This window comes from Urocitellus parryii, chromosome 2 (assembly GCF_045843805.1).
Source record: "Urocitellus parryii isolate mUroPar1 chromosome 2, mUroPar1.hap1, whole genome shotgun sequence".
NCBI classification, from domain to species: Eukaryota; Metazoa; Chordata; class Mammalia; order Rodentia; family Sciuridae; genus Urocitellus; species Urocitellus parryii.
This window is the reverse complement of record NC_135532.1, coordinates 150,531,061-150,555,803: the sequence shown is the minus strand read 5'-3', so window position 1 is coordinate 150,555,803 and position 24,743 is coordinate 150,531,061. Positions and strand designations below refer to the sequence as shown.

Here is a 24,743-nt window from a genome sequence, read left to right as displayed (position 1 = left end):
TATTGTGATGTCTTCTATAATTAAACTTATAAAAGCAAACTAATTGAACATCATCAACTGTCATGATTAAAGCTTTCTGAACCACCAGGAGAATTAAAATTATAAAACTGTTGTTCTGTAAAACTGAAGATAAAATAAGATCAAATTCAGCCTTTTATGAGAAAATTTTATGTATTATATAAATATACATTACTAAGGCTCTTCCAAAAATCAAGAGAACTAATGTGAATTAAATTAGTACAACTGAACAAAACCTCTCTGGTTTAGAAAAGTGGCAAATGACCATGCTGAAAGCTCAACTTCACAAATTTTACCAGACCTATTCCCTCTTCAGTCAAGATAATGAATACATCATAAGAGTTAAAACCAAATATCTTAGATATTCAAATTACATTATAAACCCATCAAAATGTATTAAGTCTATGCCTCAGTTTTCCTACATTCTAATTTACATTATTTTCATTCTATCTACATTCAACATACTCTGTCTAGTTAAGAGAGTTGGCTATTTAATTTTCTTATACTTCTAAATGCTAGAAAACGTAAAACACAAAGAAGAATATTAAAAATTATTATAATTTGCTAAATTTATTATAATGAATGCTGAATAATATTTATGGGCTAGAAAAACAAACCAAAGGCAAAAAAGAAAATCCTGGTGACATGCTGATGATAAAATAAATTTAGCTGTATTTGCCCTTACTTAACAAAAGAAAAGAGAAAAAAAGATGTTAGCAGAAACCTACTTAAGTAATATTGAAGCATGACATTTCAGAAGCTTTCTGAAAAATCAACATACCATGAAGCAGTATTTTGGTAAAAGTGCAGTGCAAATTGGTTTTTCTAGTTAAGTATGTGCAGCAAAGGAGGCACTTTACAAATAGAAAAATATGATATATTTAAGAAGAAATTAAAATTCATCATCCATAAAAGATAGTAAGCATTATTCAAAAAGTAAAAATTCAATTTTTATTTAACATGCAGTCAATGTTACACATGCCTCATAAGGAAAAAAAATCCTTTTGAAGATAAGATTGCTGTTTTGCATATAAGAAACAGAAAACAATTCCTTTTCAAGGAGTTCTAGATTTCAGAAAATGAAATCCAAGCTTTCTCAACCTGCGTTTATTTATAAACTGAGAAAAATACATCTGACTATACTACACAAATGTTTCTAACTATCAACAAACTATACCATGTGATCTTCAACTTTATTAATACTTTTTTTTTTTTTTTTGGTACCAGGGACTGAACTCAGGGACAATCAAACACTGACCTACATGCAAAGTGCTACTTTGTATTTTATTTAGAAACAGAGTCTCACTAAGTTTCTTATCAACTCACTTTTGCTGAGGCTGGCTTTGAACTTGAGAGTCTCCTGTCTCAGCCTCCTGAGCTGCTGGGATTATAGGCATGCGCCAGCCACTACACCCAGTTCAACTTTATTCTTGAAGGATCAGAAGTTTTTATTTCATATAATTTCAAAGAAGAGGATCTAATGGCTCTAAAGAGAATTATGAATACATATTTAGCACCTAAACTTAGAGAACACTCAAGTGTTATCATAGTTTTAAATAGGTATATGTCCATAGTTTAAGGGAAATTAGATATGTGTTATCCAATAATATTAGAATGTGCTAAAAGAGTAAAATACTAAGCTTCCAAAAAATTATCCTTGATTTACAGATGTACCTACCTACAACATTAAAACACAGTCTTAAGTCTTCCTGAAGTTACATACATATATTCTTTTAAACAACTAAAGTGAGGTGAGGTTTATTTTTTCTTAACCACCATTATCTTTCAAATGTGGCACTTTTTTTTCAAAGAGTAGACAGAAAATAAATCTTTAAAAAAAAATCATTCACATTCTACCACTAATCTTATTTTAAATATTCTTCACTATAGGGCAGAGGTCAAAAGTGAAATGAATGGCCTTGGACCCTCTGCTGAAATACATAAAAAACTATAAGCAGGAACAGAGATGAACATACATTAATTTCTGGCAATGTAATGGCACATTAATTCTCAATCAGCAGGGTAAAAAAGCACTTGATGAAAAGATAAATGTTTGCAGTGACATCATTAACAAGTAAATGGAGCTTAGTATCTCCTTTCTTCATATCAAAAAGAAATATTTTTAGGTTACCTCTCTTAAGTATGCTTGATTTTAATCCCAGATGGAACACTTTACTTTATATGTTAAAACTCATGTATGACATAAACTACAATTTTTCATGAGACAATTTAGTCATTCCCACTAAGAATCCTATAATCTTGAGGATGGGAAATAGCTCAGTGATAGAGCTCATGCTTAGCATGCTTGGAGCCCTGGGTTCAAACTAAAACAAAACAAAAATAAGTATCCTATAATCTTACTTTCATTTTCTAAATTTGCTTATAAGAAGGCTTTTTTTGACTCAAAAAGAAAAGGTCTTAGGAAACATGTTCTTATTCTAAGTAGACTGGCAAATTTCAATAGTTCACAACCCTCACAGTTAACATTTATATTGATATAAATTGATTATAAAATATTGTTTAATACATAATTAATTTCCCCAGAACAAAAGAACCAAAATTCTATTTATCATTAAGGTAAATTTTTCAATTTTCTTTAGAAAATTCTAATTTATTTTTGAAAGGAAACAATTACATAAATGAAACATTGTTAATTCAATTGTTAAGAAATAAAGTGCATATAGCTTTCAATATAAATATTGTTTGGTACATTATAGATATATAAAGCTAGCAAATCAAATTAAGACTCAGCTTAGTACCTAGAATCTGAAAAGTGAGACAAGAATACAAATTTTATATAAATAGTAACAAAATGGATAGAGGTTGCTCTCCTTCAAAAAAAAGAAAAAAAAAAAAGGTAACTGAGAACATTAAGAAAATGTTAGGATTTCTGCTTCCCTAGAAGCCAGACATGCTACACAATAACGTCAACATGCAATACCTGAAATGTGGAATCACATTCTGGCTGCTGTCCTTGGACTTCTGCATTTAATTTATAATTCTCTGGCGTCTGGCTGACTTCATTTTGCAAAGTAGGAGATACACCATGAGTCTCACCTATGGAAGCACTGTCAGACAAAGCATCTAACTTTTCCAAAGAACAAGCTATGTGGAGCTTACTATCTCCTGACCCTTCATCAAAATTTGTCCTCTCAGCAGCATCTTCTAGCTGTTGAACTGAAGTTAAATATTGTTCAAGCAGATTATTATCCTGCTCATCATTTGAGCTTTCCTTACTCCAGTCACCACGATCTTCACTAACATCCCCTACATCTGGCTCTTTGCCATATTTGACTGTATCAGTGGAATTCCCCATTGTGGAGCTTTCACTGCCTTCTGTGGAACTTTTCTCAAAATCCAAAGAATCCTGCAAATGGTGAACTTGTTCTGTTAGGGAGGAATGAAAACCAGAGTCTGGAAATTCTGGTAAAGATTTCTCTTGACGAACTTCATCATGTGCAATGAACCAATCAGAATTTGAATCAGAAGAAGGCTCATGACTTTGGGTGAATAATGAAGGTTTAGATGGTGCCAGAATGCTTGATATAGGAGGAACATCAGTATGCCAGGAAATTAAATGCTGATCCACTGTCTTTTGCCAAGCTTGTAGAGACCTTACCTATAAACCAGAGAGTACAGTTTTATATAAGATAAAAATCATGCTAGTTTGGGGGCTTGGGTTGTGGCTCCGTGGTAGAATGCTTGCTTAGCATGTGTGAGGCCCTGGGTTCAATCCTTAGCACCATACATAAGTAAATAAAATAAAGGTATTGTCTCCATCTACAACTAAAAAAAAAATTTAAATCACGCTAGTTTTAAAACAGTTCTCTGAGCTTTTATTTTCAGCAGTCATGAAGGTTAGTAAATAGCAGAACTGGAATTTTAAAAACTACCCGACCCCACTTATCCATTCTATAGCAGCCCTAGCCTTAACGAAGCTAGCACAATTAGAACATGTCCTTGGTAACAAGAGGCCCTCACCAGGACAGTGTGAATGGGCCAAGCAGTTTTCTTGCTTCTACCAGAAAAACGAGAAGCACAACAGTACCTGTCTAGCTGAAAAAGGGTTCAATAATGTACAAAATATACATCAAGAATTATTCAATAAGACAGGTTAGATCCTATTTTTTTAAGTAGATCCTTTAACATAATTCTCATTTTAGATATCAATATAGTCATGTTTTCAATTATTATCTAAAAATACAGTATATGTAACTTCCTAAAATGCCAAAAAATATCCCAAATTCTTGATAATAGGACCTTTATTTTTTTTTTTTTGTTGGCATCAGGTATTGAACCCAAGGCACTTAACCATTGAGTCACATCCCCAAACCTTTTTTTTAATATTTTATTTTGAAACAGGTTCTTGCTAAGTCCTTAGGGCCTTATTAAGTTGGTTGATCTTGAACTTGTGATCCTCCTGCCTTAGCCTCCCAAGTTACAAGTTTGAGGTCAGTCTCAATAACTTAGTGAGGCGCTAAGTGACTTTTTAAATTTTTGTTCTTTTTAGGTATACATGATAATACAATATATTTTGACATATTATATATACATGGAGTATAACTTCCCATTCTTGTGGTGGAACATGATGTGGAGTTATACTGGTCATGTATTCATATATGAACATAGGAAAATTATGTCTAATTCATTCTTCTGTCTTTCCTATTCTCATCCTTCCTCCATTCCCTTTCTTCTCCTTTGTCTGATCCAATGAACTTCTATTCTTCCCTCTCCCACCCTTATTGTATGTTAGCATCTTATACCGAGAGAACATTTGGCCTTTGGTTTTGTGGGACTGGCTTATTTCACTTAGCATAATAGCCTCCAGTTCCATTCATTTACTGGCAAATGCCATAATTTCATTTTTCTTTATGATTGAGTATTATTCCATTGTGTATATATATCACATTTTCTTTATCCATTATCTGTTGAAGAATACCTAGGTTGGTTCCATAGCTTAGCTATTATGAATTGAGCTATAAACATTGATGTGGCTGTATCACTATAGTACTAAGCAACTTATTGAGACCCTGTCTCCAAAAATAAAAAGGCCTGGGGTTGTGACTCAGCAGGAAATTAAATGCTGAGTCACAACCCCAGCATTTAATTTAAATTAAGCACCTCTGGCTTCAATCCCTGTACAAAAACAAACAAAAGGAACAAAACTACATACACCCTTAACTGAGAAAAAGTGGTTAGGCATGGGGATACAGCAGAGTGGTAGCATGTGTAAAAAGTCCTGGGTTTGATCCCCAGCACCACAAAAATAAACAAATAAACAGAGAAAAATTAAAAAAAAAAAAAGGGTACTTAATATACATGATTACTCTATAGTTGTTTCAATGAATCTAGTATGCTTTCTTAATAAAAGGGGGTTTACCTGGTTCCAAAGGAATTTGACAGCCTCTTCTTGCACGATTTTTTTAACATGTTCTTCATCTCTTTCTTTTCTTAATCTACAATAATTCAAAATACATTTTTGATCAAGGAAGGCTGCTTTGACCTGTACTACCTAATATAACTACAGTATAAACACATGCAGTATAAAGACATTAATAAATCTAATAATTCTCTCCTACTTTTAGAATATCTAAACTGACACCTTAGTTTTAAACTATGACTCAAAGTAAAAACTAAATAAGATGTGACTGAAATTCAGATATTCTTCTATAAACTATTGTCTATTATAAAAAATTAAAAAAATAAAATATCAAATGGCTCTTTATCTGCCTTCAATTTCCTAGCCAAATACATTAAGGGGGTGGAGGTGCAGAAAGGATTCAAAACATCCAAAAAGTTAAGGCTCACACTTAAACACTTATGATCACACCTTGAAATACCCTCGTCTAAGATTGGCAGGATTAATCCCATCGAACTTTACTTTCCTGTTTGCCCTAGTCCCTGACATATTCCTTCCTATCAACAGACCTCTGAGATCTATCACTCCTCTTATTTATTAAGAAGTCTTAGCTCTGGTCTCACTGCTGCCATCTCCATAATTTTGTCACAAACCCTCACTGCTGCCATTTCCATACCAAACCAAGATTCCCTCAGTTATCCAACTGTCACTACCATTTTGACCCAAACTTTTTTTTTTTTTCCCCCAGAGCTGAGGATCAAATCCAGGGTCTTATGCATGTGAGACAAGCACTCTCTACCACTGAGCTATGCCTCTAGCCCTTTTCTGAACTTCAGGCCCAATTCTCTACTTTCTCCCGCTCCCTCAAGACATTCTGCTGTATCAGGTACTTCTGAATTATGATCACAAACTCCCTTTCCACTCAATTTCTCTTTGGATTTTTCCTTGGCCAAAGAAGACCCACTTTTGAGAACGTTATCACTTTCTCAAGTGGAAGCTATTTTTGCCTTCTGTACATCAATGTCAGAAAATTGCTTATCACTGCTGTTTTCAAATGGTTCTTTACCCTCCTTTATTTTTATTTATTTGTTTGTTTGTTTATTTATTTATTTATTTATTTGGGGTATCAGGGATTGAACTCAGGGGCACTAGACCACTGAGCCACATCCCCAGCCTTATTTAGAGACAGGGTCTCACTGAGTTGCTTAGCACCTTGCTTTTGCTAAGGCTGGTTTTGAACTCATGATCTTCCTACCTCAGCCTCCACAGTTGCTGGGTGCATCACAACATCCAGTTCTCATATATTCACTATTAAGATGACTATCTCAAACCTCATATTTCAACCCTCACTTCTCTTCTCATTTTCAAATATTGACCACAACTAATATATTACTAAAAAAGACCACACATCAGACAGGATTTTCCCATCCTCCCACCATCAAACACACCACCTTACATTCTCCTGCTTCTACCTCACGCCACCTTCCTCTACTTTTGCACAGGATCCCTTCTTATTGTACTCCAAGAACTTCAATCCTGTGCTTCTCCCTTTTTTCTTCCACACCATCAGCTTTTCCCTCACTGAATCATTCTCATCAACACCTAAATACACTCTGTATTTCCCATCTTTAAAAAAAGAGAATCTTCTTTAACTCCAGATTCTCCTCTAGCAACCACCGACTCTCAAAGAAACACTTCCTAAGAGTTGGCTATACTCATTCTTTAAACTTCTTACCTCCCATTCATTATCCAACCAATTTCAAACTGGCTTTCATCCTCCTACACCACTAAAGGTGCTCGTAGGAAAGTCACTGTGTAGCAAAGGCTTAACTCAGCAGGACTGACACATTCAAGCCTGCATCTTCCAAAGACAGAACCTGCCCCTGATTGGCTCCTGGTTGATAACCTCCAATCTAAGCCACTGGAATATCCTGTCTGAAGAGTATCTTTGTATTCATGGAGTCTTGAGTCATAACAGATAGTTTATGCCAACAATGTGATTCCTAGTGAACACCTGTTTTGTTCACCTGGGAACTTAGGCCACAGTGCATCAGTCTGATGTCTAAGGAATCTGATGACTGAGTAGTTAAGGTCAAACACATGAACACTCGATCCCTGTTACTGACCCCCAGATAAAAACCCTGGGGGCTGGGGTTGTAGCTCAGTGGTAAAGCGCTTACCTAGCATGTGTGAGACCCTGGGTTTGATCCTCAGCACTTCATAGAGATAAATATATAAAATAAAGGTATTGTATCCATCTACAACTACAAAAAAATATTAAAAAAAAAAACACTGAACATCAGGACTCAAAATGAGCATACTTGTTTGACAAGAGTTTGTATGTGTTGTCATACATCATAGCTGTGAGAATTAAGCCCTGTCTGTACAACGCAACCAAGAGAACACAACAGGAAGCTTGTACCTGGCTTCTCCTTCACTCTGCCCTATGTGCCATTTTTCTTTGATGTTTTAATCTGTATGCTTTTGCTAAAATAAACCATAAACATGAACAAAAGAATATTCCAGAGTTCTGTAAGTACATTAGCAAATCATAACACCTGAGAATAGTCTTAAGGGTCACCAACACAATTACCAACAAGCTCCAACTGCTAAATCTACTGTCTAGTTCTCTCTCCTTCCTAAGGCCCTTTTCATCCTTCCTAAAACACCTTCCTCCTGTGGAATTGGACACTTATTCTCCTAGTTTTCCTACCATACATGTTGTCCTTTCTCAGTTTCCTTTGCTGCTTTCTCCTTTTCCATCTGATAATTTGAATAAATATTGCTAGCTGCAATGCTAATTAAATCCTAATCTTCTTGGGTTGGTAGTCAGTAAATCATATGAGCCATGGAATTAAGAAATAATTCCAGGGCTGGGACTGCAGCTCAATGGTAGAGTGCTCACCTTGCACACATGAGGCAGTGAGTTTGATCCTCAGCACCACATAAAAATAAAATAAAGGTATTGTGTCTACCTACATCTAAAACATACATGCATATTAAAAAAAGAAATAGACAATATGATTGATGTATGTACATTCCATTATGTATTATTTATCAAAATGCATTCTACTGTCATGTATGACTAAAAATAAATAAATAAATAAAAATTTTTTAAAAAAGAAAGAATTCTTATTGTAACTGCAAAATTTTAGTCCCTTTTAAGTCTGTGCTATTTTCTCTACGTCTATGTCATCTACACTTCCTCATCTTCTCTCTTTTACTTATCCAAATTTGCTATATCATCTGGACCTTTTTATGTTTAGAATTATAGATGCCTTTATAGCTCACATTGATTCAACATTTTGTGATACTGCATCCATGCAGCAATTGCTCTGAAGGGGATAGGGATGCATTTGACAATCTGTACCCTCAAAATGCTTTCTGTATATTCTACAAGACAACCAAGTAAGCTAACAGTGGCTACATGGCATGAAAAGTGTCATGACCAGAACAGCACAGTGTTCAAATGACTTAAGAAACCAATATTTCAAACAGACAAAACAGCACCTAACAAGATTTTTGACCCACCTCCTTACTTCATCAGTCAAGCAGACAATATGCTCCTGCATTCTGCGCAGTCGGATTTCATAACGCACCTCTTTTGCTTGAGGATTGTAGTTCCTGGCATAAAAGCCCCGCCAATAGGCTTGAAGCTTTGTGGCTGCTTCATTCAATTTCTGAAGTGTACATTTATCTTGTCCCAAAGCAACAGATCTTTGGGTTAAAATCCTGCAGGGAAATTTCTCTGAAGTTGTTTGAGACATAGTTTCCTCACTATCTATCTCTGTATGGGAAACATTTTGTCCAGATGACACACACGTAAGATTTTGATTATCATCCTTCAAGATAGCACTGATTATTGCTGGCGCAGGACAAGGTAATGACACAGCTTTTTCATTTATCTCTGAACTGATCTTACTTTTCAGCATCTGAACAGAATCCTCATTTGAAACCCATAAAGCCTTTTCTTCTTCCTTATCCAAATCTTGGTTTTCCAGCTCCTTCACAGATTCATTTGCAACACCATCATCTTCAAGACCCAGGTTAATGCCCTGCAGCCTCAGCTCAACTGTAGGTGATACTGGAGATAGTCCTGATGCAACTGGCATAAAAGTAGACTCTGAAGAGAGAAGACTACAGTTTAACTTGTCTTCATCTGTCTGTATGTCTTCCAGGTGAAGGTCATTTCGAGAATATCTTGTAGTGTGTGTAGAGGCTGGAAAGCTATTCTTAACAGCATATAATTGATCATCATTACTGCTTATCCCAACCCAAGAATTCACTTGGATGACAGGTTCTAGAAGAATCAACAGAGTATCATTTAAATCATTAAATTGTTTTGTTAGTTGTATGCTTTTAATGAAATCTATTCCTTAAAATATAATAAAATACAATAAAATGTCTTCAGTGATTTTCTCCAATATACCTAAAACATCAAACCAAACATTATTAAGAATATGAATTTTTGTAATAATCATAATACTCAATGCCTCAAGTCCATACAAAAGGTTAATAGTCCTTGAAATGTTTTTTAAAATTAGAGGCAATAATTATAATGTACATACACACACACACACACACACACACACACACACACACATATACATTTATAAAATAGCAAATCCAAATGATCAGTGAAGTTAAACAAGAAATTATGAAATATGTACTTATTCTATATTATGATACCAAATAAATCAAATGACCTGAAGAAAAGTGAATAGAAATAAATTAATTTCTTACCACTTTCCTGGACTATCTGGCAATCTTGAACAGGGCTTGAATGCTCAGGTACAAGGGGTACCCTTGTTTCAATAGGAGCAAGAGGAGACATCTCTTCATTTTGGCTTTGATTCATCAACTGTCTCTGGTGAAACCTAAAAATCAAAACATCTGATGTTATCCAGCATAAAACAAAAAAGAAAGCTCTTATTCTTCCTAGGTAACAATGTCAAAAAGGTAGAAGTTTACAAGTTTACAAAGCAGGAACCATTAATCACTGGCAAATTATAGTCTTATTTGGAAACACTACCAAAAAAAAAGGTTAAAACATTTTTAAATTCCATAGACAGCCTCATATACACATGTATACACATACAGAAATATTTAAATACAGGATCTCTGATAAAGTAACCACTAAATGCTTCTAGTTACACTTCTTTTTTTTATACTTCTTAATATTAGACTTTAAAAACCTATGACACACCTACATTAAAAAGTCAAATACATTTTTTTTTGAGGTGCTAGAGACTGAATAAGATAGGCAAGAAGTCTACTACACTGAACTATAACCCCCAGCCCCTGACAAGTACATAGTTTTAAAAATTCCATTCCCCCAGCTCATATTGCTTGGCTCCTCCCTCATTAAGGGGAAATTATTGGTAATACAGATGCCACAGAGCAAGCTACACTTGTGTGATTCAGAACTACTGCAGTGACAAGGGGCATAAGTGCCTGGAGATATAGGCCAAAAACACTGGCTTAACCATACAAAAGACTTAGAGGTATTTTCACTTGTGAATTCATCAACTGCCACAAATAAATGGGTTTACCTCTGCTTACTCAGAATCTTCTCTAGTTTGGCATCCTCTGCAGTTTGAAGACCCAGTGTAGAAGTGAGAGGGCAGACTGTAGCTAGATACTGAACAAGCTGGATATGTTGGCCAGGCCGATATGCTCTCCCCTTGCCTTGACTATATAGCCACTCAGCTTTTAAACTGGAATTGAAAGAAATAAAGAAGAGAGGATGACACTGGGGTGTTCAAAATACATTGTTAAGCAACAATGACATTCCTTCTTAATTAACCTTTATAAAGCCATTGGCTATTTTTCATAAATCCATTCAAGTTTTAAAAAATCTATGCTCTGACTCATTTCTCTTACTCTAATAATGTTTTAAAGCTTTATTCTTACTTAGAGGATTTTCCATAGGTTGAATTAATGACTCCAAATATTTTTAAATTATTTGCAAAGAAGCAATCGGTATTTTCTCCATTCATCTTATCAAACTGAAGTACTTGTGTACATTAACAACATTTAAATCCATTAGTTCATGACAATTTTTAAAATAAAAAACTAGTCACAGAGAATGCCAGTAAACCACCAACTCATTTTCTAAAAATGGTAAATAAAGGCAAGAATTAAATATCATTTCTTATACAAACTATACCAATGGGTAACCTAGATTTTTCATAATAAAAAACTGAATGATAGAATTAGAATTTTACCATTTTACAACTGTTAATCAATTAATTGTTTTAGGCTTTGATCAGAATCATGAGAGACAACCAGACACTAGATGTCATCCAATAGAGGACACAAAGCAGTAGTCTTACCTTAAAAAAAAAAAAAAAAAAAAAAAACCTGAACCTGATCAAATCTTCATATCCAGTTACCAATTTTCAGGTAGTACAGAAGAGAGAAGAACATGTTAAAGACATAGGAAATAACCATACCCAGCAAAATGAGCAGACAGTGGGAAAACTTTTTAAGCCAAATAATTCAATTTCTTCAACAACCAAGAAAAAAAAACAAAGATAGATTTAAGGGATTAAGGGAGTCATCTTGGACATCCAGTCAAGTCAAGCCTTCAGATGACTCTAGTCCCATGTGATGTGACTGCAGGGACATATGATCCCAAGTGAAAACCACCCAATCAGCACAATCAATCTATGGAGCATGTAATAATAATAAATTGAGCTGGGGCTGGGCCTCAGTGGTAGAGTACTTGCCTAGCAAGGATGAGGCACTGGGTTCAATTCTTAGCACTGCATGTAAATAAATAAAGGCCCATCGGAAACTAAAAAAGTGTTTTAAAAAACAAATAAATAAAATTGATATTTTAAGACACTAAAAAAAGAAATTTAAGAGCAATTTAAACCAATTGCAAAACATGGCCTTATTTGAATCTTATTTCAAAAAAAATCCATTTTAAAAAATAGAAAAACCATTAGAAATGTAAGCTCTGACTGAATATCTGTAATTACAAAATTATCCTTAATTATTTGACATGTAATATTAGTTTTGTGATTACCACTTTAAAAGCTCTTTTAGAGAAAAATACTGAAATATTCACAGATGAAATGATATGTAAACTGAGATTTCCTTCAAAATAATTCAGAAAAAGGGGGAGTAAATGAAGGTACATAAAGGAAACCAGGTTGGCCATGTTGAAATTGGGCTATTATGGAAGGTCATTATCTCTGTCCACCTTACCAGATATAAAAATGCTTCTCAGATATGAAAACGCTGCCACTATAGAAAAATGCAATAATTATATCTTCTTTCTCCTAAAGGAAGAGCCACAGAAGATAATTCAAGTAAGCCTACATTCTAATTTTAGAACCAATCAGTTTGAAACAAAATAAGGTTTCTTCTCAGAGCAACACTAATTTCAGGAAAAAGGAAAAGCCACCCATTTTGTAAGCAAACTAGACCTAACATATATCTTTTAATCTGTACCAGCATCACCACTATTTAGTTCCTGGATGCCATCCATTCCTCACTGTTCCCTACTCTATCCAGCGACTACATGAAATTTCAAGAAGGAAATTTCATTACAATATGCCACTCATCCTCTATGAGGAAACCCCTCAAGTAACCTATCTGTAGTACAGAGGATTTTAAAAAGTGAGGGAGAATGTAAGTGCTATGTTCATGAATGCATGTGTGTATGTACTAAGAGCAAAGAGTGAAATGAGGCATGGTAAAAAGAGTAACTTTCATCTCATCCCCTCTAATTCCCTGACTCTTGTCCACATCCTAGTTCCTTAACTCTTCTAAATTGCTGATTCTACTGATCTTGTACCAGTATCCAGAAGATTCCACTTGTCAGGGTCCCAGTCCAAGCCACAGAGAGGATCAATGATCCAGAGAGGGGGAAGTTTCAGTTCTGCCAGTTCTCAGGTATGAGAAGGGAAAGACCAATTGGTATGTCTGCTACTAGTTCCAAATTGGAACTCTCTGCATGAATTATAAAAGGTAATTGGGTTCTAATTTTATTGTTATCTGTTTTGTTTTGTTGTTTGTTGTTGGTGGTGGGGGTGGGGGTGGGGGTGTGAGTATGTGTTGCTAGGGACAAACCCAGGGCCCTGTGCATGGTAAATAAGCACTCTACCACTAAGCTACATCACTAGCCCTAAGATACTATCATTAATATTTCACTTAATTACATGATAGGTTATAAGCTTTTGTGGGATTGATCAAAGATGCTCCACAATATCTATAACCTCTTATCTATGCAAAACTGTTTCAAGTTCCAAACAACTTATTAACAAAAGAACTCTTCAAAATTAAATTATTATAAGGTTGGGCACTAAGTTAGACTCACTACCCACAACTTCTGGGGCTCACATTGTCTTCTTGCTCTTATGCAGAAGGGAGAGACAATCCTAAATAATCAGCATATAGCCTGCTATGTGATTGCAGTAATGCTCTTAATTTCTAAACGAACATTTTCAGAAATATCCAATTTATTAATCTGTAATACATTAGAAATCTTTTCGGTCTTCCATGATTCATGTGATGTTAAAGAGGTCATGTTCACCTTTCCTTCTGAGAAATCACGTATCCATCTAGGACTCTCAGATTTAAGCACCAGCTGACAATATATGGCCGATAGTCAAACCCGGGGATGGACGGTGTTGCCATCACACAAGGATTGTTCATGATCGACAACTGCTCCAGTTCAGTTAAAGATGCCAAAAAAGAGATCTGGAACAAAGGATATATTTGTTGAACAAAATGGACTATTCAGTGTCAAGCACGGGGTTTCCGCTGATTACACATCTTTGGCAGCATTTTAGAATTTAACAATTTACCTCTTGTTCTGAAAAGCAATAAGTAATACTCTTTCATTAGCAACAGACTTCCAAAATTGCAACAATATGACCATTTGTCCTTGCTGCACAGATTCCCTTAAAAAGTATCAGCACTATTTCCTAGGAGAGATACTCCTATTTTGAAAACATAGGGTGCCTTAGTAACCCTTGAAATGTAGATGTCTCACTATCACCAATCACTTCCCAATGTGATAGCTACAGTATAACAAATGAAATTAAACCTTAATGTGTGACTTACATCCAGAAAAAGTGGGGTGGGGGGGAAATAACAATTATCTAGAGCCAAGTGTTTCGTCTTGATGGATTTTCTTCCAAGATGCTCACAGTCTAAAAGTGAGCTCACTAACCTCTCCAATGCATCTCCTGGACCTTCCAATATCCTGGATCCCACAGAATATCTTCAAATTTTACCTCATTTAAGTCCCGGATTTCATTTTCTGCCAAAGACAGTATAGCAAGACTTCTGGGTAGATAAGCAGGTGCCATTCTAAGCGAGGTGATGATGTTTCCATGTAAAAGCAGGGTCTTGAACATAAAAACAGTATGAATTACCAATGAATAAAGTACAAATAAATTGTCAGACAACATTAAAATGGCATTTGCAAGAATAAAGGAATCTATTTTGTTATACTTGTCATTGCACATAAATCAAAGATTATTAATACTTCAAAGGGACCTAGGATATATTCTGAACCAACTTTGTCTTTTCATGACAGCATCTTAAGCTCAGGGAAGGTTAAAGACTTGTCTAAGTTAAAGACTTGTCCAAGCATACTGTGAGATTTACCTTATTAAATACAGAGAGCAATTTTGAATACTCTCATTCATTTCCTTCAAAACACCAAAATAGAGGATGAAAAAAGTGAATAAAAAGTCATTAAAACAATCATACAGGGCTGGGGCTGTAGCTCAGTGACAGAGTGTTTGCCTAGCATGTATGACGCATTGGGTTCAATCCTTAGCACCACATACAAAACTAAACAAATAAAGGCATGCTGACCATCCACAAATATAAAAAAATAAAATAAAAAACAAGACAAACAAACAGACCAAAAAAAAAAAAAAAAGAAAATCAACCAGGGATTAGGGAGTATCTCAGTGATAAAACACTTGCTTGGCATGCACAAGGCCCGGGATTTAATTCTTAACACAGCAAAAAAAAATAAAATAGCCCATAGGTTACAACTACACTCTTTTGGTAACTAACAGCTAGAGGAAGCCAGGTGCAGTGGTGCATGCTTATGATACCAGCAACTCAGAAGGCTGAGGCAATATCATTAAATTCAAAACCAGTCTAGGCAACTTAGAAAGGTCCTGCCTCAAAAAATAAAGTAAAATAAAATATAAAAAGTTGCAGATCTAGCTCAGCACTACAGTGCTTGTCTACCATGTCCTAGGCCCTGGGTTTAATCGCCAGTACCACACACACACACCAAAAAAAAAAAAAAAAAAAAGCTAGAGGAAGGCAGAATGTGCATTTTGCATATGAGGCTGATTCACATTAAGTCAACAACAAACAAGAATAAAAACAAGACTCTGAATATTCAGGATTCTGATCTGGTAATCATGTTTCCATTCCAGAAAAAAACAAAAACTAATTAAAATATTCAATTATCTTTAGTTCATTTGAATTCTCTTAGTATCTATTAGAGTAGTATCTGTCTACATCAACGTGTTTAGTATAGTTGTTGCTAAAAGTGATTTCTCCCAGCAGCTCCAGAAGCTGAGGCAGGAGGATCCCAAGTTCAAAGCCAGCCTCAGCAAAAGCAAGGTGCTAAGCAATTCAGTGAGACCTTGTCTCTAAAAAAATATAAAATAAGGCTGGGGATGTGGTTTAGTGGTCAACTGCCCCTGAATTCAATTCCTGGTATACCACCCCCCATCCCCCCCAAAAAAAGTGATTTTTGAAGAAACACAGAGATAAGATATTGCTTCTAAGGTTTAATGAGTTTATTCTGATCTAAGTACTACTATCCAATGAATCAAAAATACAGAAAAGGCCTACATATGTTTTTCGAAGCTGTGATTTCATCTGTTGATTGCATGATACATTACCCTTCATTAAAAAGTACTATATTCTATGGGCTGGGTTTATAGCTCAGTGGTAGAGCATTTGCCTGGCACATGTGAGGCCCTGGGTTTGATCCTCAGCACCATATAAAAATAAATAAATAAAGGTATTGTGTCACTCTACAACTAAATATATTTATTTAAAAAGTGTTGGGGCTGGGGATGTGGCTCAAGCGGTAGTGCGCTCGCCTGGCATGCGTGCGGCCCGGGTTCGATCCTCAGCACCACATACAAAGATGTTATGTCTGCCGAAAACTAAAAAATAAATATTAAAATTCTCTCTCTCTCTTTAAAAAAAATAAAATAAATAATAAAAAGTGTTCATCTTTTAAAGTAAAGAGAAATTAATTGTTAATTAAGTAGCAACTATTACTAAAAAAATAGCAACACTAAGTGTTAAAAAAAAAAAACAAAAAAACAACTAAACTCAGCCAGGCATGATTGTGCACACCTGTAAGTTGCAAGCACATATTAGCACCAGCTACTTAAGAGGCTAAAGCAGGAGAATCACTTGAGCTCAGGAGCTGCACAACAAAACATAAGACCCCATATCAAACAAACAAACAAACAAAAAAGACTCAAGTTCAGGTTTTGTTACTTTCAACCTTACTAATGTGTTTTTACTATATAACTAAAACCACTAGCATGTTTGCTGGTTGAGCATGAAGGAAATTCTATCATGTGCACACAATGGTAAATAAGAATCTTAGCTACAATGATCACTTTCACATAAAACAAATCAGTCATAGAAACTAACAACAAAGCCAGGCATAGTGGGGTATTATTATAGCCTCAGCATTTGAAAAACTGAAATTAAAAGATTGCTTGAGCCCAGAATTTGGAGGCTAGCCTGGGCAACACACTGAGACTCTGCCACAATAAAAAGAAAGAGAGAAGATAGGATAAAAAAGAAAAGAACTATAAAAAACTTCATACTTTATTTTGGTACTCTAATAGAATTCTTATCATAATAAAAACAATCTGTTCTTCATATATGGGAAGCTAATTTGAGGCCAACCAGATAATATTTTCTTGTTATTTGGGATACCATTTCAGAAATGAGAGAAAACATGCTTACCTTCAAGGATATTAATTTGGATAAATCACCTATCTGGGGTATATTATTGTCTGATAAATCAAGGTGCTGTAGAGCTGTGCAGCTATTAATTTGTTCCATGGCCTACCACAAGAAAATTATCACATTACTTATTGCACTCAAAATAAAAAATTAAAATTATTCCATAGTTCCTGAAGCTGAAAGAGTTATCTACCATATCTTATTATTATTAGAAGCAGGGCAGCAAAGTTGAACAAGAGAAAGGGGAAGAGCGCTAACAAAATTTAATAAACTATCATGCTACAAATTTCCACTCTCACAATTCCTCTATGAACAGAGGACTAGCAAGCAGTTCATACCATCCTAGATATTTAGTCTGAAAAAACCGTAATAACATGAAAATTAATACAGAGTTTACAAGTTTAGAATGTAGCCAAACAGCCTGGATTTAAATCCTGGCTCTACAACTTCCTGGATGTATGACTTTAGGCAAGTTATTTAACTTCTCTATGCTTCAATTTCCTCATCTATACAATTGGCATCATAACTATACCTACCTTGTAGGCTGTGGTGAGATTGAATGACCTAAAGCAGATAAAGCACTAGGAGAATAACTAGCATAAATTGTTCAACAAAAGGTAGCTATTACTATCATTTAATCTAGTCCACTGAAAAGTAAGACAAAGAAACACTTATTAACTTATCCAAAATTATACAGTTTCTAAGTAGTGGAAGCAGGACTAGAATCCAGATATCATGACTTTTAAAACAGTATATTCTCTATTGTACCATTAAATATTACTTAATGCTTAATTCAGCAGGACATAAACTCTCTCCTTACCATTGTATTTGTTTGATTGACCTTTTTCCTAAATATAATATGGATTCTTGTTCCCATTCACAAGAATACTGCTTTGTGTGTTTAAAAATGAGATTTTTTTAAACTTTATGTTGACAAACGTTATCCCTGGAGAATGGGAATAATTTCATTTTTTTAAACTACTTATTTCTATACTGCTTCAATTTTTCTTTTTTATAGAAAATAGATCTATAATGAAAAAAAACTAAAAAACCTAATTACTAAAATAAAATACACAGTTTACCTTGAGATTATTTCCTGCCAAATTCAGCCATTCCAAATGTACTAGTTCCTTTAGCCCTTCCACATAGCCAATACTATTATGAGGCAAATTTAATACTCGCAATTGGGTCAGTTTGGCCACACCCATCATCCGAACAAGCCGATTATTAGCCACTGACAACTGTAGAAAGGAAACATATTATTATCATTATTCCCAGGAACAAACAAATATGTGTGTGTGTGTATGTTTATGTGTCTATATGTGTATACATGTGTATATTATTTTCACATTACAGTGGTTTAAAACACACAAACCCAATTTGTACCTTTCACATATATCATCTAAATCTATTATTTGCAGTATTAGTTTTTTGTTGTTGTTCCTAAGCAACAGAAAACACAGGTACAACTGAGTGATTAGACCTCCTTCAATCACTAAAGACCTTTTTTTAAAATATTTTTTTAGTTGTAAATGGACTCAATATCTTTATTTTTATGTGGTGCTGAGGATCAAACCCACTACCTCACACATGCAAGGTATGGCTCTACCACTGACCTACAGCCCCAGCCTCTAAAGATATTTTTAACAAAGCAACAATTTGAGAATGTAAGCCCTGAGTCAAAACCTAGAACTTAGACACATGACAGAGACCCAATAAACATTTCTTGGATGATGAATGGTTGAATAAACTCTTTACTCTCATTATTAGGTAAAAAGTTTATCTTTTTTTAAAAATTTTTTTTAGTTATTGATAGAACTTTATTTTTATTTATGCATATATGGTACTGAGAATCAAACCCAGTGCCTCACACATGCTAGGCAAGCGCTCTTCTACTGAGCCACCATCCCAGCCCCTAAAAAGTTTATCTTAACACAGTATTTTACCAACATAAAATGTTTTCTCTCTTTAATAATGCTTCTTTCTCTAGTCTATTCTAAATGTAGCACATATGTGTTCATATTCAAGAGAAACTGTCATGTAAAAATTTGAGGCAACATTTACCGATTTCCAGGCCTGCAGAATTACTTTTTGTCAGGTTATTTTATTGCTTTATTTTGTTTAATAATAAATCAGTGCTATTTCACGGATAGCAACACCCACCTGTATTAATCGTTTGCATTTCTCTAGATTTTCCAATTTAATAATCTGATTTTTATCCAGAATCAAAGTATGAATATCAGCTTCACAGGGTAAATTTGAACCTAACTTCTGTAGTCCCTGCCCTGACCAATTGACCACTGATCCTTGAAAAGAGAAGAAAATTTGTTAGAAAACACACACAAAAAATATGACAGCTGAGCAGAGGGATGGAATTATACTAATAAAACCTCTATACAAGTTAGAAAAATACTACAGCATAATAAACATCAAAATTTTAAAGCTCCCACTATTGTGCCCCATCCACAAAAATGAAGTTCTAATTAGAATAAGATATATCCTATGCTTGTATAATTTTATCAAAATGGATTCTACTGTCATATATAAGTAAGAAGAATCAATAAATTTTTTTTAAAAATGTAAAGCTAAAGCAATCTTGAGTTCTAAATAACCACAGATTCAATAACTAATTTTTCCTCAGAAATATCAAATTACAACTAGATTTGTGATATTCAAGTTTCTATAATCCTTTGAAATTGTTCACATTTAAGTATGAGCTATTACTTCCATATTTTGTACGTAAGTAACAATGGCATTTTTTAATGGAAATAAACGTTTGATAAATATCAACCTGCTTACAACCTAACTATAGGCCTATCTGTAAGTGCCCAAACTATTTGAAAATCAAAGCATAGTTCAGTTAATTCTATAAAATAGAATAATACACTTATTACATTAGTCTGATGCTGAGGAAAGCTCTTTAGGGTAACATAATAGACATTCAGATCCTGGCTCCACCAGTAAACCACTTTGGTATCCTAAGCAAGTTTCCGATGTCTCTTGAGCTCACTTTTTCTATTTCTGTAAAATGGGAATTTATCCTATAACACCTGCCTTATAAATGCTGTTACACACACACACACACACACACACACACACAAATGAGGTGAGCAAAGCATTCAGAAAATGGGCTCATAAAAAATCACTCTATAACCGTTAACTGCTATTATCGTCAGTTAAATTGCCTTGGTGGGCTATGGAGGTGGAGATTTCTTAAGAAAAGCAACTATCAGAAGGGGCGGGGCCAGAGAAACTGCCAATTTCAAATTTCTACCTCGATTAGGACTACTGCGGGAAAATAATCAGGCGTGATTGCACTCCCGGCGGATCTCAACATTTCCTATTACCTAAAGGCTTTTAGCATGTGAGGGGTCTTGAGCCCCTCTGGGAATGTTGTTGAAAGCTGTATGATGTCCCAGGAAAGTGCAATCTCCTCACACTATTCCAAGAGATCGACAGACCTCTTAGAACCGTCTACCGACTCCTGCCCCAAGAATTTACGGCTCCCAGACAACCAGTCCCGGGTCTGAGTAGTGGAGACGAGCCTCGACCTCGGTCCAGCCAAGAATCCACAAGGTGGCTACCAGCCTCAGAGCCGTAACCAAAACAAAGGAGCCCAGGTCCGGCACTCCACAGGGGTATCTCCGGGTCCCAAAAGCACTTACACCTCGCGCTCTGCTCAGCAACGATCAAACTCGACCCAGGATGCAGAACGAGGGATAGAGAACCGTGGGCTCTGGATCACCCCTAGATTTTTATCACGGCTAGTGGCCATTTCCAAGGGTTCCAAGTCAGTCTACGGAGAAGAGTCTGAGGAAATGTTTCCTGAACGTTCTTAGAACCGAGGGGGAACACGGACGCGTGAAGCAAAACAGATAGATCCTGCCAATTCCCTTTAGGCATTCCCGAATTCAAAGTAAACGTTTAAGAAAGGTCACAGCAACCCGAAGCCCACCGCCCAGCCAGGCTTGGGAGCGCGGGACGCGGACGACTGGCGTCGCGAAGGCTCCTGGGGACTGAAGTCCCCAGTACAGCCCTCGCCGCGCCGCTGCGGAGCCGGACAGCGCACCCGGACTACAACTCCCAGAAGGCAGCGCGCCTGCGCGTCGCCCACAGCTCCGCATCAAAAGAACTGGTCCAGAACTGCATCTCTAAACCCAGGCTTCTCCCCTCTACCAGGCATCTGTTTAATTCGGCTGGCTGGAGTAAACTTTGGGATTCTGGGGTATGGATCGCCTTACCTTCTCCGGGAGGCAAAGTCGCATCAGCGCGTGCTACAGCCATACTTGCCGCTTGCTAATAACACCAAGCAACCGTCCTCCAGCCGCTCAGTGGAGCTTGTGGTCTGCAGGAAAGAGCCGGAAACTACAACTCCCAGGATGCACGGCACCCAGACGGCTCAATTGGCTGCCTAATGATGTGAACCCGAGCTAAGATCTGAGCGGTAGTGAGCTCAGGGACCCTAGTCAACTGCCTTATTTGACGGGTAAGCAAATGGCATTGTTAGATGATCGTTTCACACCCTGCCCAGGTGTTTGCGAAATTTGAAGCTTTTATCGTAGGATGATTATAAGGATGCTCCTTACTGAGGACCGAATTTGGGAGCTGATTGCTAGAAGTCTCAGTGAAGGCTGCCCCTTCTTGTGACAATTCTGAATAAGTTTAAAGATTTCAATCAACTCAGCCATAGAATAACTTGGCGATCTTGTTGAGTCAAAACGGATGGATACGTTTATATGAAATTTTAGTTAAAAGTGTTTAAAGCATTCCGAAAGAGAAACTGTTATACATTGCTTTTAAGCAGTTGTTCTTGCATAGTTGGCAGAACTTCTGACCTGGGAGTATATTTAATAAGCGTGAGCTCATAATTTTTTTTCCAGATAATCCAAAAGAAGTTTAACATATAGTTTCCAAACTCAGGAATTACATTATCTAATTGAAGGAGAGTAGGCTTACATTTTTTATATACCTATTACATACTAAATGGTGTAATTTTAAGTATGAACTTAATATTTAAAAAATGGAGAAATAAAGGTAAATTATAATCTTCAGGAATGACTTGATTGGGGAAGCAAAATGGAGCTACTTTACTACTTTAAAACAGTTCAGAAGTAGAAAGTGAAAAGACATTAGCACAGGCTGCATGCAGGTGAAGGGTGCTAAAGAAGTTGTGCTCACAGGAAGTGAAAAAATAATCTGATACCAAATTTGTATACCAAATATACAAAGGGAACTTCTGCTTTCTTTTACCAACTCTCCCATTTTATACTGAACTCCCCTCTTTCTGAAATGGTACTCCAGTCTCTGATAATTTGGGAAAATCGAGTAACTCAAGCCTCTAGATTTTAAGGCATTTGATTCTGTAAGGACTCCCTCCTTCCCAGGTTCTAGTACCTCTGGCTTCATTTGCCTTAGCTTTTTTCTATTTCCCACGGGATTAGTCTGAACCTGGATCTGAAGAGGCAATGAGAAAGAGTATTCTTTTTCCTTTAATCAAGAGACCCATTTCCTAGAGAACACAGTCTTATTATATGTGTAAGAACAGCAAATAAGAATATTGCCTGTTATCTGTGTCAACTAAAATAAAAAACAACCAAAGAGAGATTCTCCAATGAATTTATTTGGGAATAGAACAGCCCTCTGATGGGAATGTGATTACCATAGTAAACTATGGGAATATTTGAAATGGAGGGGAAACCTGAATAAACCACCCACTCTTAGTTACTGATTAAACCTCCTAGACCTAACCCTCCACCTTCTCATAGTTAACCTCCAGTCACTTTTCCCTGTACCTGCTCATACATATCTCAAACCATGTCTTCCTGGAAGTAGACTTGAGACTTGCTCTCCTGGCTGTACACACTTGGCCACATTGTGACAAAACATGTTCTCTTTTGCAAAACTGGACATTTCAGTGAGTGGCCTACTGCATGGCAGGTAAAATGGGCCTGATTTACTAACATATTCTAGTAAGTTGAGGGAAGGGAATTGTTTTTGTTGTTTTATTTTTTGCTTTTGTTTTATTTTTTGGTTTTGTGGATCTGGGGATCAAACCCAAGGCTTCACATGCTAGGCAAAGTGCTCTATCACTGAGCAACATGCATCCCTAAGCCAAGGGAATGTTTTTAAAGACAAAAATGAAGATTACATCAGATATTTTGAAACAATCTGAGTCACAAAGGTAAATTTTAAAAAGTGGAGTCAGTCCAAGGTGAACAGTTACTGGGCAGATGTTCTTTTTTTTTTTTTTTTTTTTTTTGGTTTGTTGGTTTTTGTGTATGGTTATGGTGGCTTTTGTGCAAGCTTGTGGCTCTGCCAGAATCTCTTATGATAATTATTATAATAGAATCATGAGGAAGAAATCCTTCCTTCATAATTCTCCAGCTTTATTTATGGTTGTTGTTAGGGTTGACAAAAGTGACTCCCTTTTTATTCTGACAAGGGTCACATTTCTTTCACACCTGAAATGAGCCAGGATGATTGAAAAGACTATCTATCTAGCTCAGGGAGGAACAAAATGTTGACAGTAATGACTTGGGAGGGAATTCTGGAAGTTTAGAGAGTACTTCAGAATCACAGATTTCTGCAAATTTACAGCAAGAACTTGTTGGAAACTGTGTATAAATTATGGGTTTGTTTGAATATCATAAGGTAGGGAGGCTATTTTTCTGGGAACTCCTAGGTGAAATTCCCCCATCCAAGAAAGCCCAGATCATACTGGTACCCTGACTTAGCTCACAGCCCTAGGCTCAAACGCAGCTGCCTGGAGATGGTGGAACCTGCCAAGCCCCAACTTGTTTTCCTCAAGAAGCCTACCACACTGAAACCCATCTGACATAGTTCCCCTTAAAAAAAGGATTTGGACCTTTTTCCCTTGTTCAGTTCCAGTTCCTATCAAGGCTGGAAGACCCACCAATGCCCTGCCTTTATAACTATTTCTGTCTATTGTCTTCTGTTCCTTTTTGATTATTTTCAGACTCTTTATTTTCCTGGCCAGTTCATAGCTCCAAACAGGAATCTGCTCTCCCGGGGTACTGGTAACCCCAACAAGAACCAAAATAAAGTTTTAACTGGTTTACCTGCTCTAGGATCCTAATGGCAGAAGCATAGTCATGGCTCTTAAAAAGTCCAGATGTTCCTGGGCAAGGTCTCACATGCAGAAATGACTCAGCAACCCTTCAGTCATAGCACAGAAATTCTTTTGTGCTTCAGATACAGATTTTATGTCCAAAATCAAATGGCTACCCTTTTAACTAAATTGATTAATTTTCTATATATTTAACCCTACAAATTCTGAAAAAATTGGAGCTTTCTACTAATTAAAACTGTGAGCCTCTCAGCAAGGTAGTATTTCTTTGGCAGGCCCAGGGTCTACAAG

At 36.0% G+C, this 24,743-nt stretch overlaps 1 protein-coding gene across 3 annotated transcripts; it reads right to left on the bottom strand.

Moving 5' to 3' along the window:
* Positions 1–983: 983 nt before the first annotated feature.
* Cep97 (centrosomal protein 97) lies at positions 984–21,680 on the bottom strand. 3 transcript variants are annotated; one of them, XM_026403552.2, is made up of 12 exons: positions 21,607–21,680; positions 19,529–19,671; positions 18,448–18,606; positions 17,366–17,467; positions 14,629–14,742; positions 13,923–14,089; positions 10,930–11,094; positions 10,121–10,254; positions 8,909–9,677; positions 5,399–5,474; positions 2,960–3,637; positions 984–1,504 (listed from the first exon to the last, which is right to left on the bottom strand). In XM_026403552.2, exons 1-12 carry the CDS (start codon positions 21,647–21,649, stop codon positions 1,496–1,498), a joined length of 2,559 nt encoding a protein of 852 aa, XP_026259337.1. In that variant the 5' UTR covers positions 21,650–21,680; the 3' UTR covers positions 984–1,495. The 3 variants fall into 3 exon arrangements, with proteins under 3 accessions (XP_026259337.1, XP_026259336.1, XP_026259338.1); XM_026403551.2 differs by lacking the exon at positions 984–1,504 and having other exon boundaries at positions 2,844–3,637; XM_026403553.2 differs by lacking the exons at positions 984–1,504; positions 21,607–21,680 and adding an exon at positions 21,031–21,336 and having other exon boundaries at positions 2,844–3,637.
* Between the last annotated feature and the right edge of the window lie 3,063 nt (positions 21,681–24,743).

Bases quoted from the DNA above. Each gene is read 5' to 3' on its own strand.
- Cep97 (XM_026403551.2), bottom strand. From the start codon at position 21,649: ATGGCTGTAGCACGCGCTGATGCGACTTTGCCTCCCGGAGAAG. The intron at 19,672-21,606 runs GTAAGGCGATCC...TCTCTTTTCAAG, and splicing joins GACTTTGCCTCCCGGAGAAG to GATCAGTGGTCAATTGGTCA. The intron at 10,255-10,929 runs GTAAACCCATTT...TTTGATTTTTAG, and splicing joins AAGATTCTGAGTAAGCAGAG to GTTTCACCAGAGACAGTTGA.